Source organism: Rutilus rutilus, assembly GCF_951802725.1.
Source record: "Rutilus rutilus genome assembly, chromosome: 19".
Taxonomy (NCBI): Eukaryota; Metazoa; Chordata; class Actinopteri; order Cypriniformes; family Leuciscidae; genus Rutilus; species Rutilus rutilus.
This window is the reverse complement of record NC_140232.1, coordinates 24580817-24598016: the sequence shown is the minus strand read 5'-3', so window position 1 is coordinate 24598016 and position 17200 is coordinate 24580817. Positions and strand designations below refer to the sequence as shown.

At 39.3% G+C, this 17200-nt stretch overlaps 1 protein-coding gene across 2 annotated transcripts; it reads left to right on the top strand.

Moving 5' to 3' along the window:
• The first annotated feature begins 1358 nt into the window (after positions 1–1358).
• mknk2b (MAPK interacting serine/threonine kinase 2b) lies at positions 1359–15384 on the top strand. 2 transcript variants are annotated; one of them, XM_084390220.1, is made up of 14 exons: positions 1359–1555; positions 2990–3168; positions 3442–3532; positions 3785–3886; positions 3997–4094; positions 6540–6619; positions 6747–6820; positions 6964–7068; positions 7420–7475; positions 7662–7757; positions 11309–11503; positions 11647–11811; positions 11913–11953; positions 12045–15384. In XM_084390220.1, exons 2-14 carry the CDS (start codon positions 3118–3120, stop codon positions 12316–12318), a joined length of 1428 nt encoding a protein of 475 aa, XP_084246346.1. In that variant the 5' UTR covers positions 1359–1555; positions 2990–3117; the 3' UTR covers positions 12319–15384. The 2 variants fall into 2 exon arrangements, with proteins under 2 accessions (XP_084246346.1, XP_084246347.1); XM_084390221.1 differs by lacking the exon at positions 6964–7068.
• Positions 15385–17200: the final 1816 nt, after the last annotated feature.

The following is a 17200-nucleotide window of genomic DNA, read 5'->3' as shown; positions in this document are numbered from 1 at the left end:
GCGTAATCTTCAGGGCTGTTTTCATGGCTGAATATATAGGCCAAAACACACTGAGAGGGCAACTAGAAAGATAGACTAAAGGGAGGGGGGAAGTCACAAGATCTCCCTCAGATCCAAATGGCCCTAAGTGGCATTGAATTAGGTGACCACATGGGCAAATAAAGCCTGAGCCATCGGAGAACATAATATATAACTATTGACACAACCTTGTGAGTTTAGGATAAGTTTCATTGTTTAAAAATATTTGTGACACACTGCATCAAATCTGAAAATGACTCTGGTATCAAAACCAGTCTATGCCTACTTGGCTCATTGAAGGGGTCGAAACCATCAAAGCTTTCATTAGCACCAGCATGTGGATCAGTTACTCCTGACTCCCTATCTCCGACTCAGCATGTCTGTAAAACGTGCCGGTGTCATGACTGCGTGTGTGCACGTGGGTTCCGACATTCCCATCCATCTGTATCAAGATTCCATCGTGTTAAGGAAAAGGTGGGTTAGAGTTCCAATTAAGATGAGACTAAGTTTCAAAATGTAACAAAAGTTGTTCTATTGTGTGTAGTCCACATGCATTGTTCCTAAATAATCAACAAGAGAACTATACAATCAGAGAACTATGAACATGTGAAATTGTTGTTAAATTATTGAAGCATTAACTTCAAATCTCAAAGGGGCACTTCACTTATATATCAAATAATCATTTAGGTCAAAGGAGTTGGGCTGATAAAAATGATTTGGAATTCCTGCATTAAACAATTATACATTCATTTAAACCTGGTTTATTTACATCACAAAAGTAAAGAAACTTTTTATTATTATGAAATTGTAAAATTGTACGTGTATTTGCAACCTTAGAAAGAAACAGTCTTCTTTGTACAATATAAATACAAACTAATAAATGTATAGGCCTACCTTAATACAGTTATAAGAAAAAACATTTTATTACATCATTATAATTTCTTTGATATTTCCTTTATAGAAAGCCTGTTCTAACCAGCTGCTCAAACACTCACGCTTAGTCATTTGGGGTTTTTGACGATTAATTTGTCTGTTGCAGAATATTGCATCAGGCAGAATGAATGCTAGTTATAGCCTACTAATTACGTCATGTACGATTAAGATTATGGACATTTGAGGCTTCATCATACATTCGAGTGGATTCTTATTACTATAGCGGTGTTAGTTTACAAGGCTTTTTTTATTTTTTAGAGAAAAAGAACGAACAGACTAAAGCATTACAGCCTTTCTATTCACCTCAGGCTATAATCATAACATTCGTCGCCACCCCACGTGACTCTCTCTCTCTCTCTCTCTCTCTCTCTCTCGATGTGGAGAATGTATGGTACGTGTTTACAGACAGAGAGGAGGGGGCTGGTCTAACTGAAAGGAGGTGGGTAGGTAGGAAGGGGCGTGAGATTATAAAGCCGAGGATCGTCGCATGTCTTTTTGTACCTTCCACACATTAGTCCCAACCGCCCACGGCCACCATCTGCTGCTCCCGAAGCAGAGGCTCATACAACGGCGTCAAGCCTGGAGCTTTAAAGACAACAACGGGGTAAGGACGAGCTTTACATTCAGCTGATAGATCGATCGGGCTTGACAGATGAGCGGACTAAACAAAAAAAACTCCACGGTTTGATTTAAAAGGATGCTGCGCAACGGTCTGATTTGGTTTATTTTTGGCAGAGTGGAAAGGTCTAGAAATTACATTTGGGTCGGTTCAATATTGTGCTGTCATTTGCCTTTCTGAGGTTTGTGTTTCTTCGCACCGATTCCAAATGCTGATGGACTCTTTGCATTCGCTCATTGTATGATGTTTTGAATCATTCATTTGAATCATTAAGTGTGGTGATTCGTTGAACATCACTAATAACTGTTAGTGCATGTGATTAGTCGCGTAAAGAAAATAACGTATGTCGTTGAGTGGATAACGGACGGAAATAGCTAGCTTTTATACTGGAGTTATTCTTGGCTCAAGTCTCCGAGGCATATGCTAAATGCAAGTCCCTGCTTGTGACGTGACTTGCTATCACTGCGCCTGTAACGTTAGTCTCATTTTGTCTGTTGCAGTAAGTATTTAAAGGGCTAGTTGACTCAAAAATGAGTTTTACATAAAACGAAAGAATTATCATGTCATTACAAACTATGCATGCTGACACACAATTGGACATTTTGAAGAAAGCCTTTATATTCACTTCAGTCTTAATGAATGGTGGTGACTGAAAATGTCAAGTTTCAAATATAACGCAAAATCAGCATAAAACAAGTCCACACGACTAACGTTACCTTTTTTTTTTTATTCCAAGTCTGAATCTGGAGCAATACGACGAAGTGACTGTGAAGAACAGTCCAAGAAGTAGCGATGTGTGATTTGTGGACGAATGAATCATTTGAATCGAATCTGTTGAATCTCAATCTACTCTATTGATTCAATTTATAACAACAGGCAGGGCTGCGTCTCCCAAAAGCACCGTAAGCACAAGTAGATCGTAGAGATAATTGGTGGTAATGATTTTTACGATCTAACATCGCTTTTTTTGGAGGGGCAGCCCTGAATGATTTGTTCACGAATAGGACTGATCCGGTTCACGAGTTCAACTCTTTGATTCAATGATCAAATCACCAGTGAAGGCCAATAGTAAATAACAACTTGGCTTTGTTCTGTCCTCACACAAAGCTATAAACTAAAGAACACTTGCAATATAGCGTGTGAGTTGTTTGGAATAGTTTTATCGTGATTTTGCATCTTTTAGTCCTCGTTGCATGAGAAGCAGTTCTGCAGAAGAAAAAAATCTTAGTCAGAAATATACAAAAATAGTAATTTGCAACGATATAAGGGTAATAATAAACTATAATAAAATAATAATAACAAAATGATCCCTTTTTATATGCATTTGGTTATTGTAAACTAGTTACAGGAAATGAGTGTTTTCTATGTAATTAAATACATTGCCAAATTAACAAAACATTTTTTTTTTGTTTTTCTCAGGTTTCCCGTTTAAAGCACCACGGTTCTCAAGACATTGGATTAGCTAAGTGAATTTGATCACTAAAGCTAAGACCACCGTTGTTGCCGCCCTCCACCAGTTCAAATAAAGTCACAAAAATCAGGACAAAATGGTGCAGAACAAGATCACCGAAGTTACCGGATTCCATCGCTCTTTCAAGGTGAGAGTGCGATCTCGCTAGTCTCTACTGCTGTTACATGAATGAATGTTTAATTGCTTTGGCATTTAGGCAATGGATCACATAATTGGCACAAATGTCATGCATAAGCTAGGGTATTAGAGCTCATAGAAGACCGTTTAAATATTAAACCGAATGCCAGGAAGTTCCTAGTTATCCATTTGAACTCTGATAATAAGTATCTGCTGTGCATTTAACCAGTGTGTGAACTGTTCAGATTGTGAATAATCTCCTTTTTTTTTTTTTTATGTTCAGGGGCAAAATCCATTTGAATCTGAGGAATTTTCCAAAACAGGATCCCATCTCCTTGAATCTGCCTTCAATTTTGATTGTTCCGCCCGGCATGGTAAGTTGTCGTTGTTGTTTTTAATCCAACTGTTCCTGAGAAACCAGTAGGAAGACATGAATTTTGACAAAGCACTGCCTGTAATTCGTGACCTCACACCAATATTTACATATTTTACTTTTAAAGATACGGGACAAATAACATCCGCTTACTTTTTCCTTAGTTTAATCAAGCCACTATCTGTAGGTGTTTGTTCCTAACCACAGCGTATCAGGTTTTTAATTGGAACTTTCTTTCTGTTGTGACATGCAGACATGCCATCCAGCCGGCCCATCGACATCCCAGATGCCAAAAAGAGAAACAAGAAGAAAAAGAGATGTCGGGCAACAGACAGCTTCTCAGGGCGATTTGAGGGTGAGTTTTCTATTTTTTTTTTAATGGCTAAGGTGTTCAAGTATACTTCTACAGTTTGAAAGGTCCAAATGGGTTCAGTAGTTTATTAATAGAACTTGTTTTGATTTCAGATGTATATAAACTGCAAGATGAAGTGCTGGGGGAAGGGGCCTATGCTAGGGTCCAGACTTGCATCAGCCAAATCACCCACAAAGAATATGCTGTGAAGGTAAGATTCTTTAGTTTACATTGTTAAATTTGATTGAACTAACTTGAGTTGAGACAATGCAGGCACATCTTTGGGTAGTGTAACCTAAAATAGCATACGCTTGTTGTAAACAAACCGATACTCCACGTGCAGGATCCGTGCAGGTTATTGTTAGAAAGGACTTTTCCTTTGAAGCTGTCTCTTGGAAATTGAATCAAATGGGTAACGGGAATGATATTTCCCTCTTTGACATGCATATGTGACTGTAGTCGGTTTGTGCTGACTGGCACTGTTGCATGTGATTGGTGAGGGAATGTTAGATTCCTGCAAGCTGTGGTGAAGCTAAGGTCACGGTCAGGCCATACTTATGAAATTCGCACTTGTGTTTAAAAATGATAATATTACAGAATTCATTATGTAACATTATTTTTTTTTTTACATTTGTGTATTTACGTTGCAAACTGAACTGTCTGTGTAGTTTATTTGAGCAGTTTTTTTTTTTTTTAAGAGTAATGTTCTTATTTAAAAAAACACGGATGTTTGAACAACCTTAGTTATGTTATTGTAGTTTGTACAAGTTACAGAGCAGGCTTAGCGGAAAGACTTTGTTATTTTTGTTAGACCAGATTGAAGGCCAGCCAATCAGAGACGTGGAGTGGTCACATGCTCTTACCATTCGTTGCTCTCATTGGCTGGTAGATTGAACCGAGGCAGGAACATTATGTACTGGCAAGTCTGCCGAAACATAAACCTCAAGAGAAAGGGGGGACTTGGGTGGAGTTAAATACTTGTGTTTACCTACTTTTTTTTTTTTTTTGTCTTTCCCGCACATTGCGGAATCTAGAACAAAAGCATATTAGGAAATGTACATTGTGTGCCAGAAAATGGTCTTGTTTTCACTTTTTGATTTGAGGAAGGGAAACTTTTTTTTATTTTATTTTATTTTTTTTATTTTTTTTAAGCATTTGAATTTTTACATAATCTCTTTAAAAGGAAAAAACCTTTGTGTTCAACATTTAACAATATTATACTATATTTTTCTTATTGCCGCAAAGACAGCGTTGATTTTATTTGTTGTTGTCATACTTAAAATCCTCCTCCTAGATTTCATAGCATGTTTTCTTTCAATATAGCCAGCCACACAAAGATAATACGATTATTTAGGGATGTGTTTCAATCCCTGAGGAGGATGGATCATTACAAGCATTAGGTCAGTTTATGCTGAGATGGGTTTCAGACAACTCTCACCAGATGTCCTGCCAACCCCCTCTTTGCGTAGTTTGGGTTGGGGTGGGGGGTTGAGATCTGTGGCGTCCTAGTCTGAACAAAAGGAAAGGCTGAATGAAAACAACCCCAGTAGCCGTCTCAGCTGGGCCTGGGTAGTGTTTACAAGAGTGGTTTGATTTACAGACAGCGGTCAGACTCTATAGGGCTTCTTCCTAAGCTAACATGGAGATTTATGGGTGCTCTCACTCCTACTGTATTGTGTATAATGTATTTGCCAACATATTGTTAAAGAATTCTGTGCAACAAATAACATGTTTAGACTTCAGCAACTAGGTGAAATTTGTCACCACATCCCTCAAGTTCCCTCGAGCATTTATTATACCCTGTCATTTTTTTTGTTTGTGGTTTTTGAGAAGACTGATTGCTGACTCAGCCGTGTGGCGGCAGCGCTGGGGTTTTTGGGAATGCGCTGGCCCGCAGGCCTCATTCTTAACCCTGATACGCATTATGTGCTCGCCTGCACGCTCTCAATAGCACTGCTAATCCAGGGAGCTGGAAGAGCCGCACACTATCAGGAAAACACAGAGGCCTCGAATGGGGGAGGATGTGATTCAATGTCAACAGTAACTTTTGCTTGTACTTTTAGTCGTTGGACTCAGGGGGGTTGAATGAACAGAGTCATTGTCACTTAAAAAAAAAAGAAGATATATTTAGAGTTGTGGGTTTCTGTCTTAAAGGGATACATCCAAGACAGAAAAACATGTATGACATTCTTTCTTCTGTGGAACACAATATTTTGAAGAATGCTTCAGCTGTTTTTGTCCATTTTTGTTATTCAATTTTAATTTAATCAACTTTTATTATATGCAACACGCATACCAGTAACATTTATGCATATAATACAAAAAAAAGACAACACTTAACGTGTATACGTTTGCTAACGTACATACAATTGCCAAAGCCTTGGAGAAGAAAGAAAGAATTGATATATCACAAATAAATAAACACAAAAGCGGAGCGTCATACAGGTTTGGAATAACATGAAGGTGAAAAAATGGCAAGAATTTATATTTTTGGGTGAACTATTGCTTTGAAGTGGTTTAAACTGCTATGTTTATCACTTTAGGATAGTAATTTGTAACCAGTTGGTCACTGAGATTTTAAAGGGCGGTTGTCACCTCAGGATGTTGCTTCTCATTTTGTCTTTGATCCTAACCTGGTATCTTTTTCACATCATAGATCATTGAGAAGAGGCCAGGACACAGCCGGAGTCGTGTTTTCAGAGAGGTGGAAATGCTGTACCAGTGTCAGGGCCACAGGTAACCCATTCATTTCTTTAATATCTTTATCTGTAAATATAGTCAATAAAAAGTGTTACATGCGATACATTTTAATGGTCGACAATGTTATTTTATCTTAAAATGTTGTCTTTTGTCCACCCAACAGAAATATTCTGGAGCTAGTGGAGTTTTTTGAAGAAGAGGACAAGTTTTACCTTGTGTTTGAGAAGCTCAGAGGAGGTATGTGTGTTTTCTGTGGTGTTTTTACTTTTCAGAAACATTACCCAGCCTCCCCTGGGCCCAAAGACCAGCCCTGAGTAATTTAATTTAAATGTAAAGACCGCATGCACTGGTGTTATGCGTAACAATGTGGGGTTTTCTAGGCTCCGTCTTGGCCCACATTCACAAGAGGAGATACTTTAGCGAGCAGGAAGCCAGCATTGTGGTGCAGGACATTGCGAGTGCGCTGGACTTCCTTCACAATAAAGGTACGAGAAATCCTATTGGGATGGGTTCTTTAGGCCTGAAGAGTGGAGATAAGAAGATGGTGTTACACATGGGGGGTGGGAAAGGGAAGGTTATGGGGGTTTTTGGAAATCGTATCTAGTTGTAACTCGATCATATTTCATCGACTAGCTTGAGGGATGCGCACTGGATTTCTAGGTTAAGTTGTGGGCTGAAAGGTTTTATTCCTGTCTGTACTGTTGGGTGAGGGGATGCTAAGGTAATTTTAGTAGCACTTAGCAACAAGCTGTGTTGGAAACATTTGCCCCCATCGACAATCCTCACTTAGCCTGAATACCACACAACTAACGCATGACTTGTTTGTGCTCTTGTAGGTATGGCCCACAGAGACCTGAAGCCTGAAAACATCTTGTGTGAACACGAGCACAGGGTGAGTCTTTTACGACAGCATGTTTGGCTAGTCAGAAATTCAAGATGCACTTTGCATTTGTGGTTTAAAAAGTTTGATCAGATGATTTGAGGTTTCCAGGCAGACTGTAAACGCGTAGTCATGCCTGTCAGTTGCGGATAGTCATTTCGGAGCAGAAGTGATTTCCTGCTCACTTGTTTCTTGCAGATTTCGCCTGTGAAGATTTGTGATTTTGATCTGGGCAGTGGGATTAAACTCAACAGTGACAGTTCCCCCATCTCCACTCCAGAGCTCCTCACTCCAGTAAGTGTCTTTGTGACCCTGTGAACACCGATTCGCCCAAACAAAACATAGCATTTGGTTGAGAAACAAACAGGATAAGCCGTTAACAGCCTCCTCCCTAATGTTTCGAAGTCTATGGATAAGATGAACACATTGTCATTGTCGTTTCTTATCAGGAGGACCTGCTTTAATGCCATTGGTTGACTTAGGGTGGTGTCAGTGATGTAGCTCATTCTGATTGGCTAATTTAATCATTCTAAAAACAGTGCTGAGGTCAAGGAATGGTTTTATGAGCAGAATGGAACTTTTAAAGAGGCCAAATCTGTTGTGAAATAGTGGAGCAGCAGTATTGAGTCCATTCTTTGTTTATCTACATTCCTGTAGTTATCGACTTCACCATCTTATGGATAAGGTGGCTTACAAACTTACAATCTCAAATTATAACCGGTTACGGTTTCTTTCAAGATATTTGAAGCTCTTGTGTTTATCTCTGCAGTGTGTATGTGTAAACAAAGATCTGTCTTCAACTTCATAGATTTGAGTGATTGGGGCGAGACGGCTTAGAACAGGTGATATGGCTGGGGGTGGACAGTGAGAAATCCTCAGCATGGGGCTTTCAGGGTAACCCGAGTGGGGTCCATCAGCTTGTTGAAAAGACTATTTGTGGACTGAATAGTTAAAGGGTGAAAGGTTCTTATGTATCTAGTACGTAAACAATATGGGGTTTGTCTTTATGCCCTGTGCTTGCTTATTAGCCATAGACTGTAAAAAAAAGAAAGTTATTAGCCAATAGTCTCGTGTGATTCTGCCATAGGGGAGAGGGTTTGATTTAATACATTGCATGTATTTAAAGAGAGTTCACCCAAAATAAAATGATTCTGTCATTTACTCACCCTAATGTCATTCTATAATTGAAGTCCAATATTGTTTTTAAAACGGTTAAAACATTCTTCAATATCTCATCTTTTGCATTCCACTGAAGAAAGGAAGTCATACAGGTTCTGAACAGGGGGGTGAACTATCCATTTAAAAGTTCAAACTTTGTTGCACAGTGAGAATTAAATGAAATGAAAACATTCAGTCTCTACATTACAGAAATGCAACTAACTTCGTCAGGAAGGGATTTTTAAACTTTGAGCTAGTTTTTAGATTGTTCCAATTTTATCATCCCCTCCCCCAATGCTACTTCTGGACAGCTTAAGGAGAACAAGAATTCAACCCAAACAAACATTTCAAGCCTTTTTGATCCAATTTCCTGTAGGACCTTCTTCCTTCAGCACATTTTAGACTCCATTTCTCTTTTGTTTTTCGTCTCTGTGAATATTTCCTCAAGCCTGTCTGGGCATTATTCTTTCAATCTGTGTTACCACCCCACACCTAGCAACTGCTCTGTGATTGGTTTGGTGAGAGGGAGGATGAAAGGGGGAGGAGCATCTAGTGCACACTCTCTGGTCATGCACTCAACATGTTTTTCTTGGGCAGAATCCCAGGGATCTTATCATGGGTTTTTTTTTTTTTTTTTTTACTGCTAGCTAGATGTTAACTCTTTGTTTGTCACTAGATTGCTTTGCGTTTTATGAGATTTCTTTCCCTTTTTTCTTTTCTTTTCACTGTTGCCGCAGGCTGTGTGTGTGTGTGTGTGTGTGTGTGTTTGTGTGTGTGTTTGTGTGTGTGTTTGTGTGTGTGTGTGTGTGTGTGTGTAGTTTGATCATAACAAATGCTTCTAAAAAGGCATGATTTCTGAGAAGTACATGTACCTTCCTGCCTGAACCACGTAGAAAAGTGCTTTCTCTTTTTGCTTTTGCACTGCATGTGCTTATATACTGTTAACCTATAACCACAGGGGAAATTCATATCTGCATACATGTAGCGTATAGGTGACTCACACTCTCAACTGATGCATGCCTCACTGCCAACCACTAAAACACCTGAACTGACAACACGATTGCTCAAGCCAGTTTGTCCTTCCTTGGAAATCCCCATACATATATATATATATATATATATATATATATATATATATATATATATATATATATATAACTTGTTAGATACTAGTAGCTACATTGCTCTAAAGTGTCTGATGCTATGCTAGTCTTACAGATGAAGTTTGTCTTGAAAGTGAAAATCTGCTGCGCAGTTATCTTTTAAAACCCCCTCCTTTACTCTTATCTCAAAGACCCAGAGATAGGCACACGAGTGAGCCAGAGGAATATACTTCGATTTTACAGAACAACTGCTGCAAAACGCGAGCCCTCATTTATTAATTACAGGTTACTCTGTTTCTAGAAATCTGGTACAGTTGGATAACTGAATAGTTACATACTGTAGCAATGTTTTTGCTATCAGCTGGTCTGCTCTAGATTGGTCGTGCTTTGTGAAAGTCTTTTTGTTCAAGAGTGGGGGTGGTTGTGAAGTGTTCACTTGAATGTGAGGGTGTTGAGAGGCGGTGAGCAAAAACAGCCGTGTCGAGGGGGGTTGGGTGCAACAGTGGAAGCTTTTGTCTGCACTCGGATTCCTGCACTGCGAAATAGCATTACATAAGAGCAGGAAGGCGGAGCAACAACGGCAGCTGGGTTGAGGATAACAAAAGAGACTAGCAGAGCAGACCGACCGCTTCCTTTAACCTCAGAGACGCAAACCAAAACATGACCATGTTGCACCTGAACATCTGTGAAAACATCCAGAGGAGTGTGGGTCATACCCGTCGTCGGATTTGCAACATTAGTTTGCTGTACGCCCATTTTTGAACTTCACCCTCATTTAATAATGTATTTATAAGTGTACTTTATAGTTAATTATATGAGCAAATTATGCGTTTTCATGTTGGGTTCAGATATTGGCCTTTGATAGATGGCTTAGAACTGTAGTGTACGAATTCTGGGATTCATGATCTCTTATAAAAAATAAAATAAAAACGTTTAAGCGAGTTATTTTGTAACTCTGACCTCAGTTGGCGTTGCATAATAAGAGGTGCTCAATGCAGCAGGCTGGCCCAACCCACTAAGGAAAACTAAAATGAATCCAGTTCTGCAGATCCTTCTAGAAATCTTTGTTTGTCCTGCTGAACTACTGAACTGTGTCTCCAGAGAGGTTTTATCCTTTTACATCAAATTTGTGTGGGTCTGTGTGCTGTTGAGGTTGCAAACGAGTGTGTGTTGCTGTTATGTAATAAAGCACAGTTTGTGGGTTTTCTGGGACACACAATCCTCTTTCGTGTCCCAACGCACGACCTAGTTTCAGGCAGAGGCGGTCAGAGCCCAAACCAACAAAGCAGTCTGTGCATGCAGCTGAGCCTTCAAAACACTCCATGACTCACTACCCCGCCTCCATCTGTGACATAACAATTTTTTACTGCAGTTACTTCATTTTAAGGTGCCTGTATGCCATCGCATTTTCCATCTAGACTGCAGCAGAAATACGTTTCGTGAGCAAGAACCGGGAGTGAATCCTTTATCATTCAAGGATTCACCATATCATGACTGTCAGTTCCATGTTTTTGCCTCATCACTAGTGGCAGTTGATTACCTTCTTCTCACCACTCCTTCCTCTTTTTCTCACTCTCACCTTAGTGTGGATCTGCTGAGTACATGGCGCCGGAAGTTGTGGAAGCCTTCAACGAGGAGGCCACAATCTACGATAAGCGCTGTGACTTGTGGAGCCTGGGTGTCATCCTCTACATCATGCTTAGCGGTTACCCTCCCTTCGTGGGACGCTGTGGAAGTGACTGTGGATGGGAGAATGGAGAACCTTGTCAAGCGTGCCAGGTACAAAACTTACCCTCGTCTAGTCATGCCAGCCACTGCACACCTTTGTAAACCTACGTCAAAAGTATTACATTCATGTGCTGCTCATTGGAATAATAATAACTCATCTCTTGTTTCTTTTTTTTTTTCTTTTTCTTCTTCAGAACACCTTGTTTGAAAGCATTCAGGAGGGCAAGTACGAGTTTCCAGAGAAAGAGTGGGCTCATATTTCCTCCAGCGCCAAAGACCTCATTTCCAAACTGCTTGTGCGGGACGCCAAGAAACGTCTCAGCGCCGCTCAGGTTCTCCTGCACCCCTGGGTACAAGGGGTAAGGAACTGAATGTTTTGTTGTCTTCACTACAGTTCTGTAAAATTTATTTTTTTGTAATTAAGACCTTATCTTCATGATTTTTCTTTTTTTTTCTCCAGGGTGCCTTTGATTATTCCCCCTCCTCTATCCTGCCGCAAAGGTAAGTTGAGTTGGTACAAGCTTTTCTAATAGTATATGCAGCTTGTAGCATCCTCATCAGGCTAACATTGTCCTTCCTTCCACGCTCACAGGAATAGCTGTGCTAAGAACCTGACTTTCTTTGCGGGCAAGGCTGTTGCTATGAACCGGCAACTGGCCGAGCAAGACGACCTGGAAGAGCAGCAGCAGCAGGATCCTCTTCAGGTCATCACGGCCACTGGCACATCCATGCGCCTCTCCCCTCCCTCCAACTCCAAACTGGCTAAGCGCAGACAGCGGGGTAGCCTGCTGAAAGGAGCGCCCGTCTCTGCATCTGAGCTCAGGCAGCTCCTGGCACCGCTGGTCATTGTGGGAGACTGCGCTTAATCGGTTGAGCTGGGCCCCCAGTGAACAATTTTCCAATTTCAAATGGACGAACAAACAAGTATCTGCTATCTTTTGTGCAAATCCTTCTCTGTTTTTTCTGCCCACTTGAATGGGACCCAGTCCTTTCCTAAACCGTGGTTCAGTTTGTGCCTGTTGTAAATCCATTTAATTCCCTCAAGCACTGGAGCAAGAGCTCCTTACAGCACTTTGATCAACTTTCGGCAGCTTGGGAATCACCTTAAGAGCTCAAGGCGAATGAACTGGACTCTGTTTAGGATAGCGGTTGGGTTACATAAGCCATTTGGAAATTTGTCTAAAGGTAGAGCATAAAATACCAGCTCAAACACCAAAGGTCTAATACCCCCACCCCCTACCTTTTATGTGCTGCTTCCACATTACAACTGGATCCACTGTGAATTTTCTCTGTGAGAGATACAACTGCATTTGTTTTTCAGGAATGTTCTGTATGTATGTGTGTCTGTCTGTGTGTTTGTGTGAGTGTGTGCATATATCCCCATCCCCTTCAGCAGATACTGAAGATACTGGTATGTGCTTATGCAACTCTGATGAAGGCTATTTTGACTTGCATTACTTTAGCAGAGATCTTGGATAAGTGGAGCGAAACTCTGATAATAGTGCCTCACCTTACTTAATGCATCACTGTCCTTCCCAACAGCCTTTTAATTCCAAGAAGAAAATCCCCTTATCAATAGAAATAGCTAGCTTTTTTTCCTCCATTACTCAAGCACTTCCAAAGTGTGTCCTTCCAGTACAGACTTTGCATCACTTTGCCAGACTAGCCCAGCAGTCTGCTTTTGAGACATGGGTTCCCCTAGTTAAGGAACCGGTAAACATGCTGCATTTTACTTTGAATGCATGGTTTCCGCCTTGCAAGACTCAAATTGGAATTGCAGCATCAGATGCATTCAACCTGATGTCTAGGAAAACATAAGTTTCCTGTAAAATTCACCAAAAAATCTTGTCAGGTAACTGATAAGAGTGAATATAAACATTTCTGAGCACAACTGGGATTAAGCGCATGCTGGGAAGCAACCAGGTGGTTGCACAAGCACACGTTTGCCAATGTGACTAGATGAATGACGATGGTTGGTATCAGGGAGTCGAGGCTTTGAACTTCATCCCCACTTTAAGGGGGATGATTATGGTACGGAAATTTCAAACTATCAGCTTGTGGATGCCACCAAAGCGAACTATATCAATATTAAGAGTGGAGGGAGAGATTATTTTCAAGTAACTGAAAATGTAAAAAAAAATAAAAAAAAGGAAAAAACATTCCAGAAAAAAGGATTTAAAAAAACTAAACAAAAAAAAAAAAGTCTTCCAAGAAAATGTAGCTGTATGAGTGAAATGGTCTAAGAAAGTTTACTTGTTGTGTTTTTTTTTGTTTTTTTTGTTTTGTTGGTTGACTCCAATTTAGAGTGTGCCACACTGATGTTTCAAACTTGGTTGAGCTTTGTTTAACTTTTTATTGAAAGAATATTTTCTATCTTATTTTTATGCAGGTGCTGTTCAGGTGGAACGTTTTCCTTTTTTATATAGTTTTGTTACTTTATTAATGTTGATTTATATGCTGTAAAGAGCAAGAAGAGTGAATGTGAATGTGACGAGCAAGAGGGGAAAAAGGAAGGAAAAAAAAAGCAGGAAAAAAGAGAGGGAGTCTTATAGGCATACAGATCTGATATTTTACTGTTTTTGTTCTTGCTTTGGAAGTGACTTCAGGGTTGTTTAAACTCCCCTTTTCTCTAGTTTTCTCTAGATATTTCTAGTAAGATACAACCATTTTTGCCAAAGTGCGCTCGTTTCTAAAATCTAATGCACTGAGGTATCTGGGAGTGCTGATCTCGGATCAGTTTTAGCATTTTCCCATACCAATTCATAAGGCACCGCATACTTGGTTGAGCTGAGCACAGACTCTCCGAGGTGCATCCAACATTTGAACCCAGTTGTCTGGATTCAGAGTAAGTCTTTATGAATTCGTGTCACCAATGGGAGTTCAAATCACCCAAGCATAATGATCCTGTTGAATGTTTTCAGAGTGTCACTCACCTATCTTGTTGCTCTGAGATATGAGAAACCTAATGGCAGTCCTTGATTTTGAAGGGCCCATTATGCTGATTATTATGACACTGATTGTAACCTTTATTGATTTTGTCTTTCTTTTCTTTAAGAATCTTTTTACAGATCTTTGTGGGTTTTTTATGTCTTACAGTAAGACTTGAATTGTATGTGCTACAGTTTCCTCATGTTTTGTTCAGGAAACTTATTTTGCTACAATGTAAAAATGGCAAACAAAAATGTTCATAAGCTGAGATTTAAAGCAATCTTTGGTCTGGAAAGTAACATTTCCGCTACTTCTGTTCAGTATTTTGTCTTTCTTCTTGGCTTTGGTATATTTCAGATATCCCAAGTGTTTGGGTTTGTATTTTCTGAAATGTCTGTGGCGCTTGGCTGGTCCTCTGAAGCCCCCGTGCCTCTGACGAAATATTCACAACTCTTTTACCCATATGGTAGTTATGGGTTGCCTTGTAGTAACAGATCTGACTTGTATTCTCAAGAACATCTTTTTTTTTTTTTTTTTAAGGGGGTGTGTAGAAAGTTCTCATTCAATGTTCCTGTTTTACACAGGCCAATATTTGCCATTATAAACAAGTGTAAAGTATTGTAATATGAAGTTTTTTTTTTACCCCCTCTCTCTATTCTTTTCCCACCAATGCAAAGATTGAGATAAAAGTATTCAAATGCACAAGTTTTTTTTTTTTTTTAATAATCTAATGTGATCCTTTAGTCTAACCTCTGAAGGCTATTGTTTTTAAGAGCACTGTTTGTCCATTTCCAAAATTAAACGCTGTCCAAAATAATAATTTGGGAAAAACATGGGGTCTCACTTGGGACAACATAGGTATTGATTTAAAGAAGCACTTTACTGTACCATGTGGCTGACTGCAGTTCACTCGAAGCTAAATTTATGACTGTTGTGGCAGAATTTTGTATTGTTTTGTACAAAACAAACCAACAAAAATGCAATAAAATGCTTTGAACAATGTTCGTTCTTGTTTTGAGTTGAATTGAACAATCCCACCTCTGCTTGTGTTCACACAGAATCACGAGCCTCATATCACATGCTGATACTGCAAACATTGACACTTCTAATAAAGCTCAGTCTCTTAGAAAAGGTACTCTTGGAGCGACTGATCCTGTTGACATAATCGTGGCTTTCGGAGTCACCTGCGCCGGAGTCACATGGTGCATCACCTCACTAAGCAAACATGCTGATTTTTCACTTGAACTTTCCAGGGCCGAAAGCTTCTTTACAGAGTCTGTTGCAAACACACTGTAAAAGTTAGCCAGCCCACGGTTGCCATGGAAATCTCAGAGCAGCTTGTCAGCCTACTGTTAAAGTGTGGGTTGAACATGAACATGCAGAGGGACTGAGGGAGTGAGTCAACAAACTGTTTGGATTACACTACAGTGTATCCTTGGATTCACAAGTGGGAGCGTGAATGAATCAAGCACGATTTTAATTTTATTTGTATATTTTAACATTATTGATATAGATAGTATAAATATACTATAAGTTCGAATACTAGAATGGGAAGTTGACAAATACTAGGTCTTTTTTTTTTCAATATCAAGATTTTAGATTGAAATGCATAATGGGGAAAGCAGATATTTTAGGTGCTGCAACTATTCACCATTTATTTAAAGTTTTCAGCCATTTTAATCCAAATTTTTTTTTATGTTTTCTTTTTATTTGTTAATTTAAAAAAAACAATAGTTCAAATGGCCTTGCATTGCCAAAATATTTTTAACAAATATTTCAGTCTTAAAATGAGACTGCATGTACACTAATTTGATTGAGATGGCATTCAGGTGTGTGCAATTATTATTACTAAAAATAAGTCAAATACAGACCCATGTTTTACATCTTGATAGCAGAGGTTCATAATTCACACTGTTATAATGGTATGTCTCCCTCTAGTGTTAGAAAATAACTTTCTTTCACCAATGACCAATGCTATCTCATTGGATACTGTTTAGTGGTAATTAACCTGTTAATGTACGTCACTTGCCAGTGATAAATTAGGATTTCAAATATATTCTAATTATACCTTGTTTCTAATAGGCTGAGAAGTCCTGCTAATTGAGAGATGAGATGGCATTCAGGTGTGTGCACCTGATCAAAAGCATTATAACAGGGTTTAGCGTCTGAAATCAAATTTTGTGTGTGTTAGTAGGCTATGTGAGGGGTGTATTTGGACCGTGTTGACACTGGACAGATTGCTTTTGTTATTGGACTCAATTGCGCATTTAGATTTGTGTGTATAAGGTGAGTATAGTTTCTCTCACAGAAACTGTTTTGTGTAAAAACAAATTCATTTAGGATCATAATGTCTTAACACTAGATCTATTTCAAAGTGCAATGTGTTCACTTTTGTTTAATTGTAATAACTACCCGTTGAGGGAGGAAATAAACTACTTTGAATCAGCCTAAGATGGTTTATTGTCCCTGGCTGGGCCCCCAGCTTTGTCTGGTTTTAGAGATTAGGGATTTTAGAGATTTTCTTTCTGGTCAAATTGGGTAGATAACTTTCCAAACTGCTGAATTCTAGCCTGGTATGGTTGTATGTTTTTGTAATGGACCTGGTAATGTAACCTTAATACAGATCAATCGAATAGTAAGGGATCCACTGCTTGATTTCAAAATACAGTAGTTAAAAATTCTTGTTTTCCAGCTTGTTGCAGACCAAAGACGCTCTAGTGGGAGGATGACTGAATTGCAGGCTATTTTTCATTGCTAAAATAAAGCTATTTGTGTGTTGTGTCCGTTATTATGAGCAATGTATGCACTCCTTCACACTCA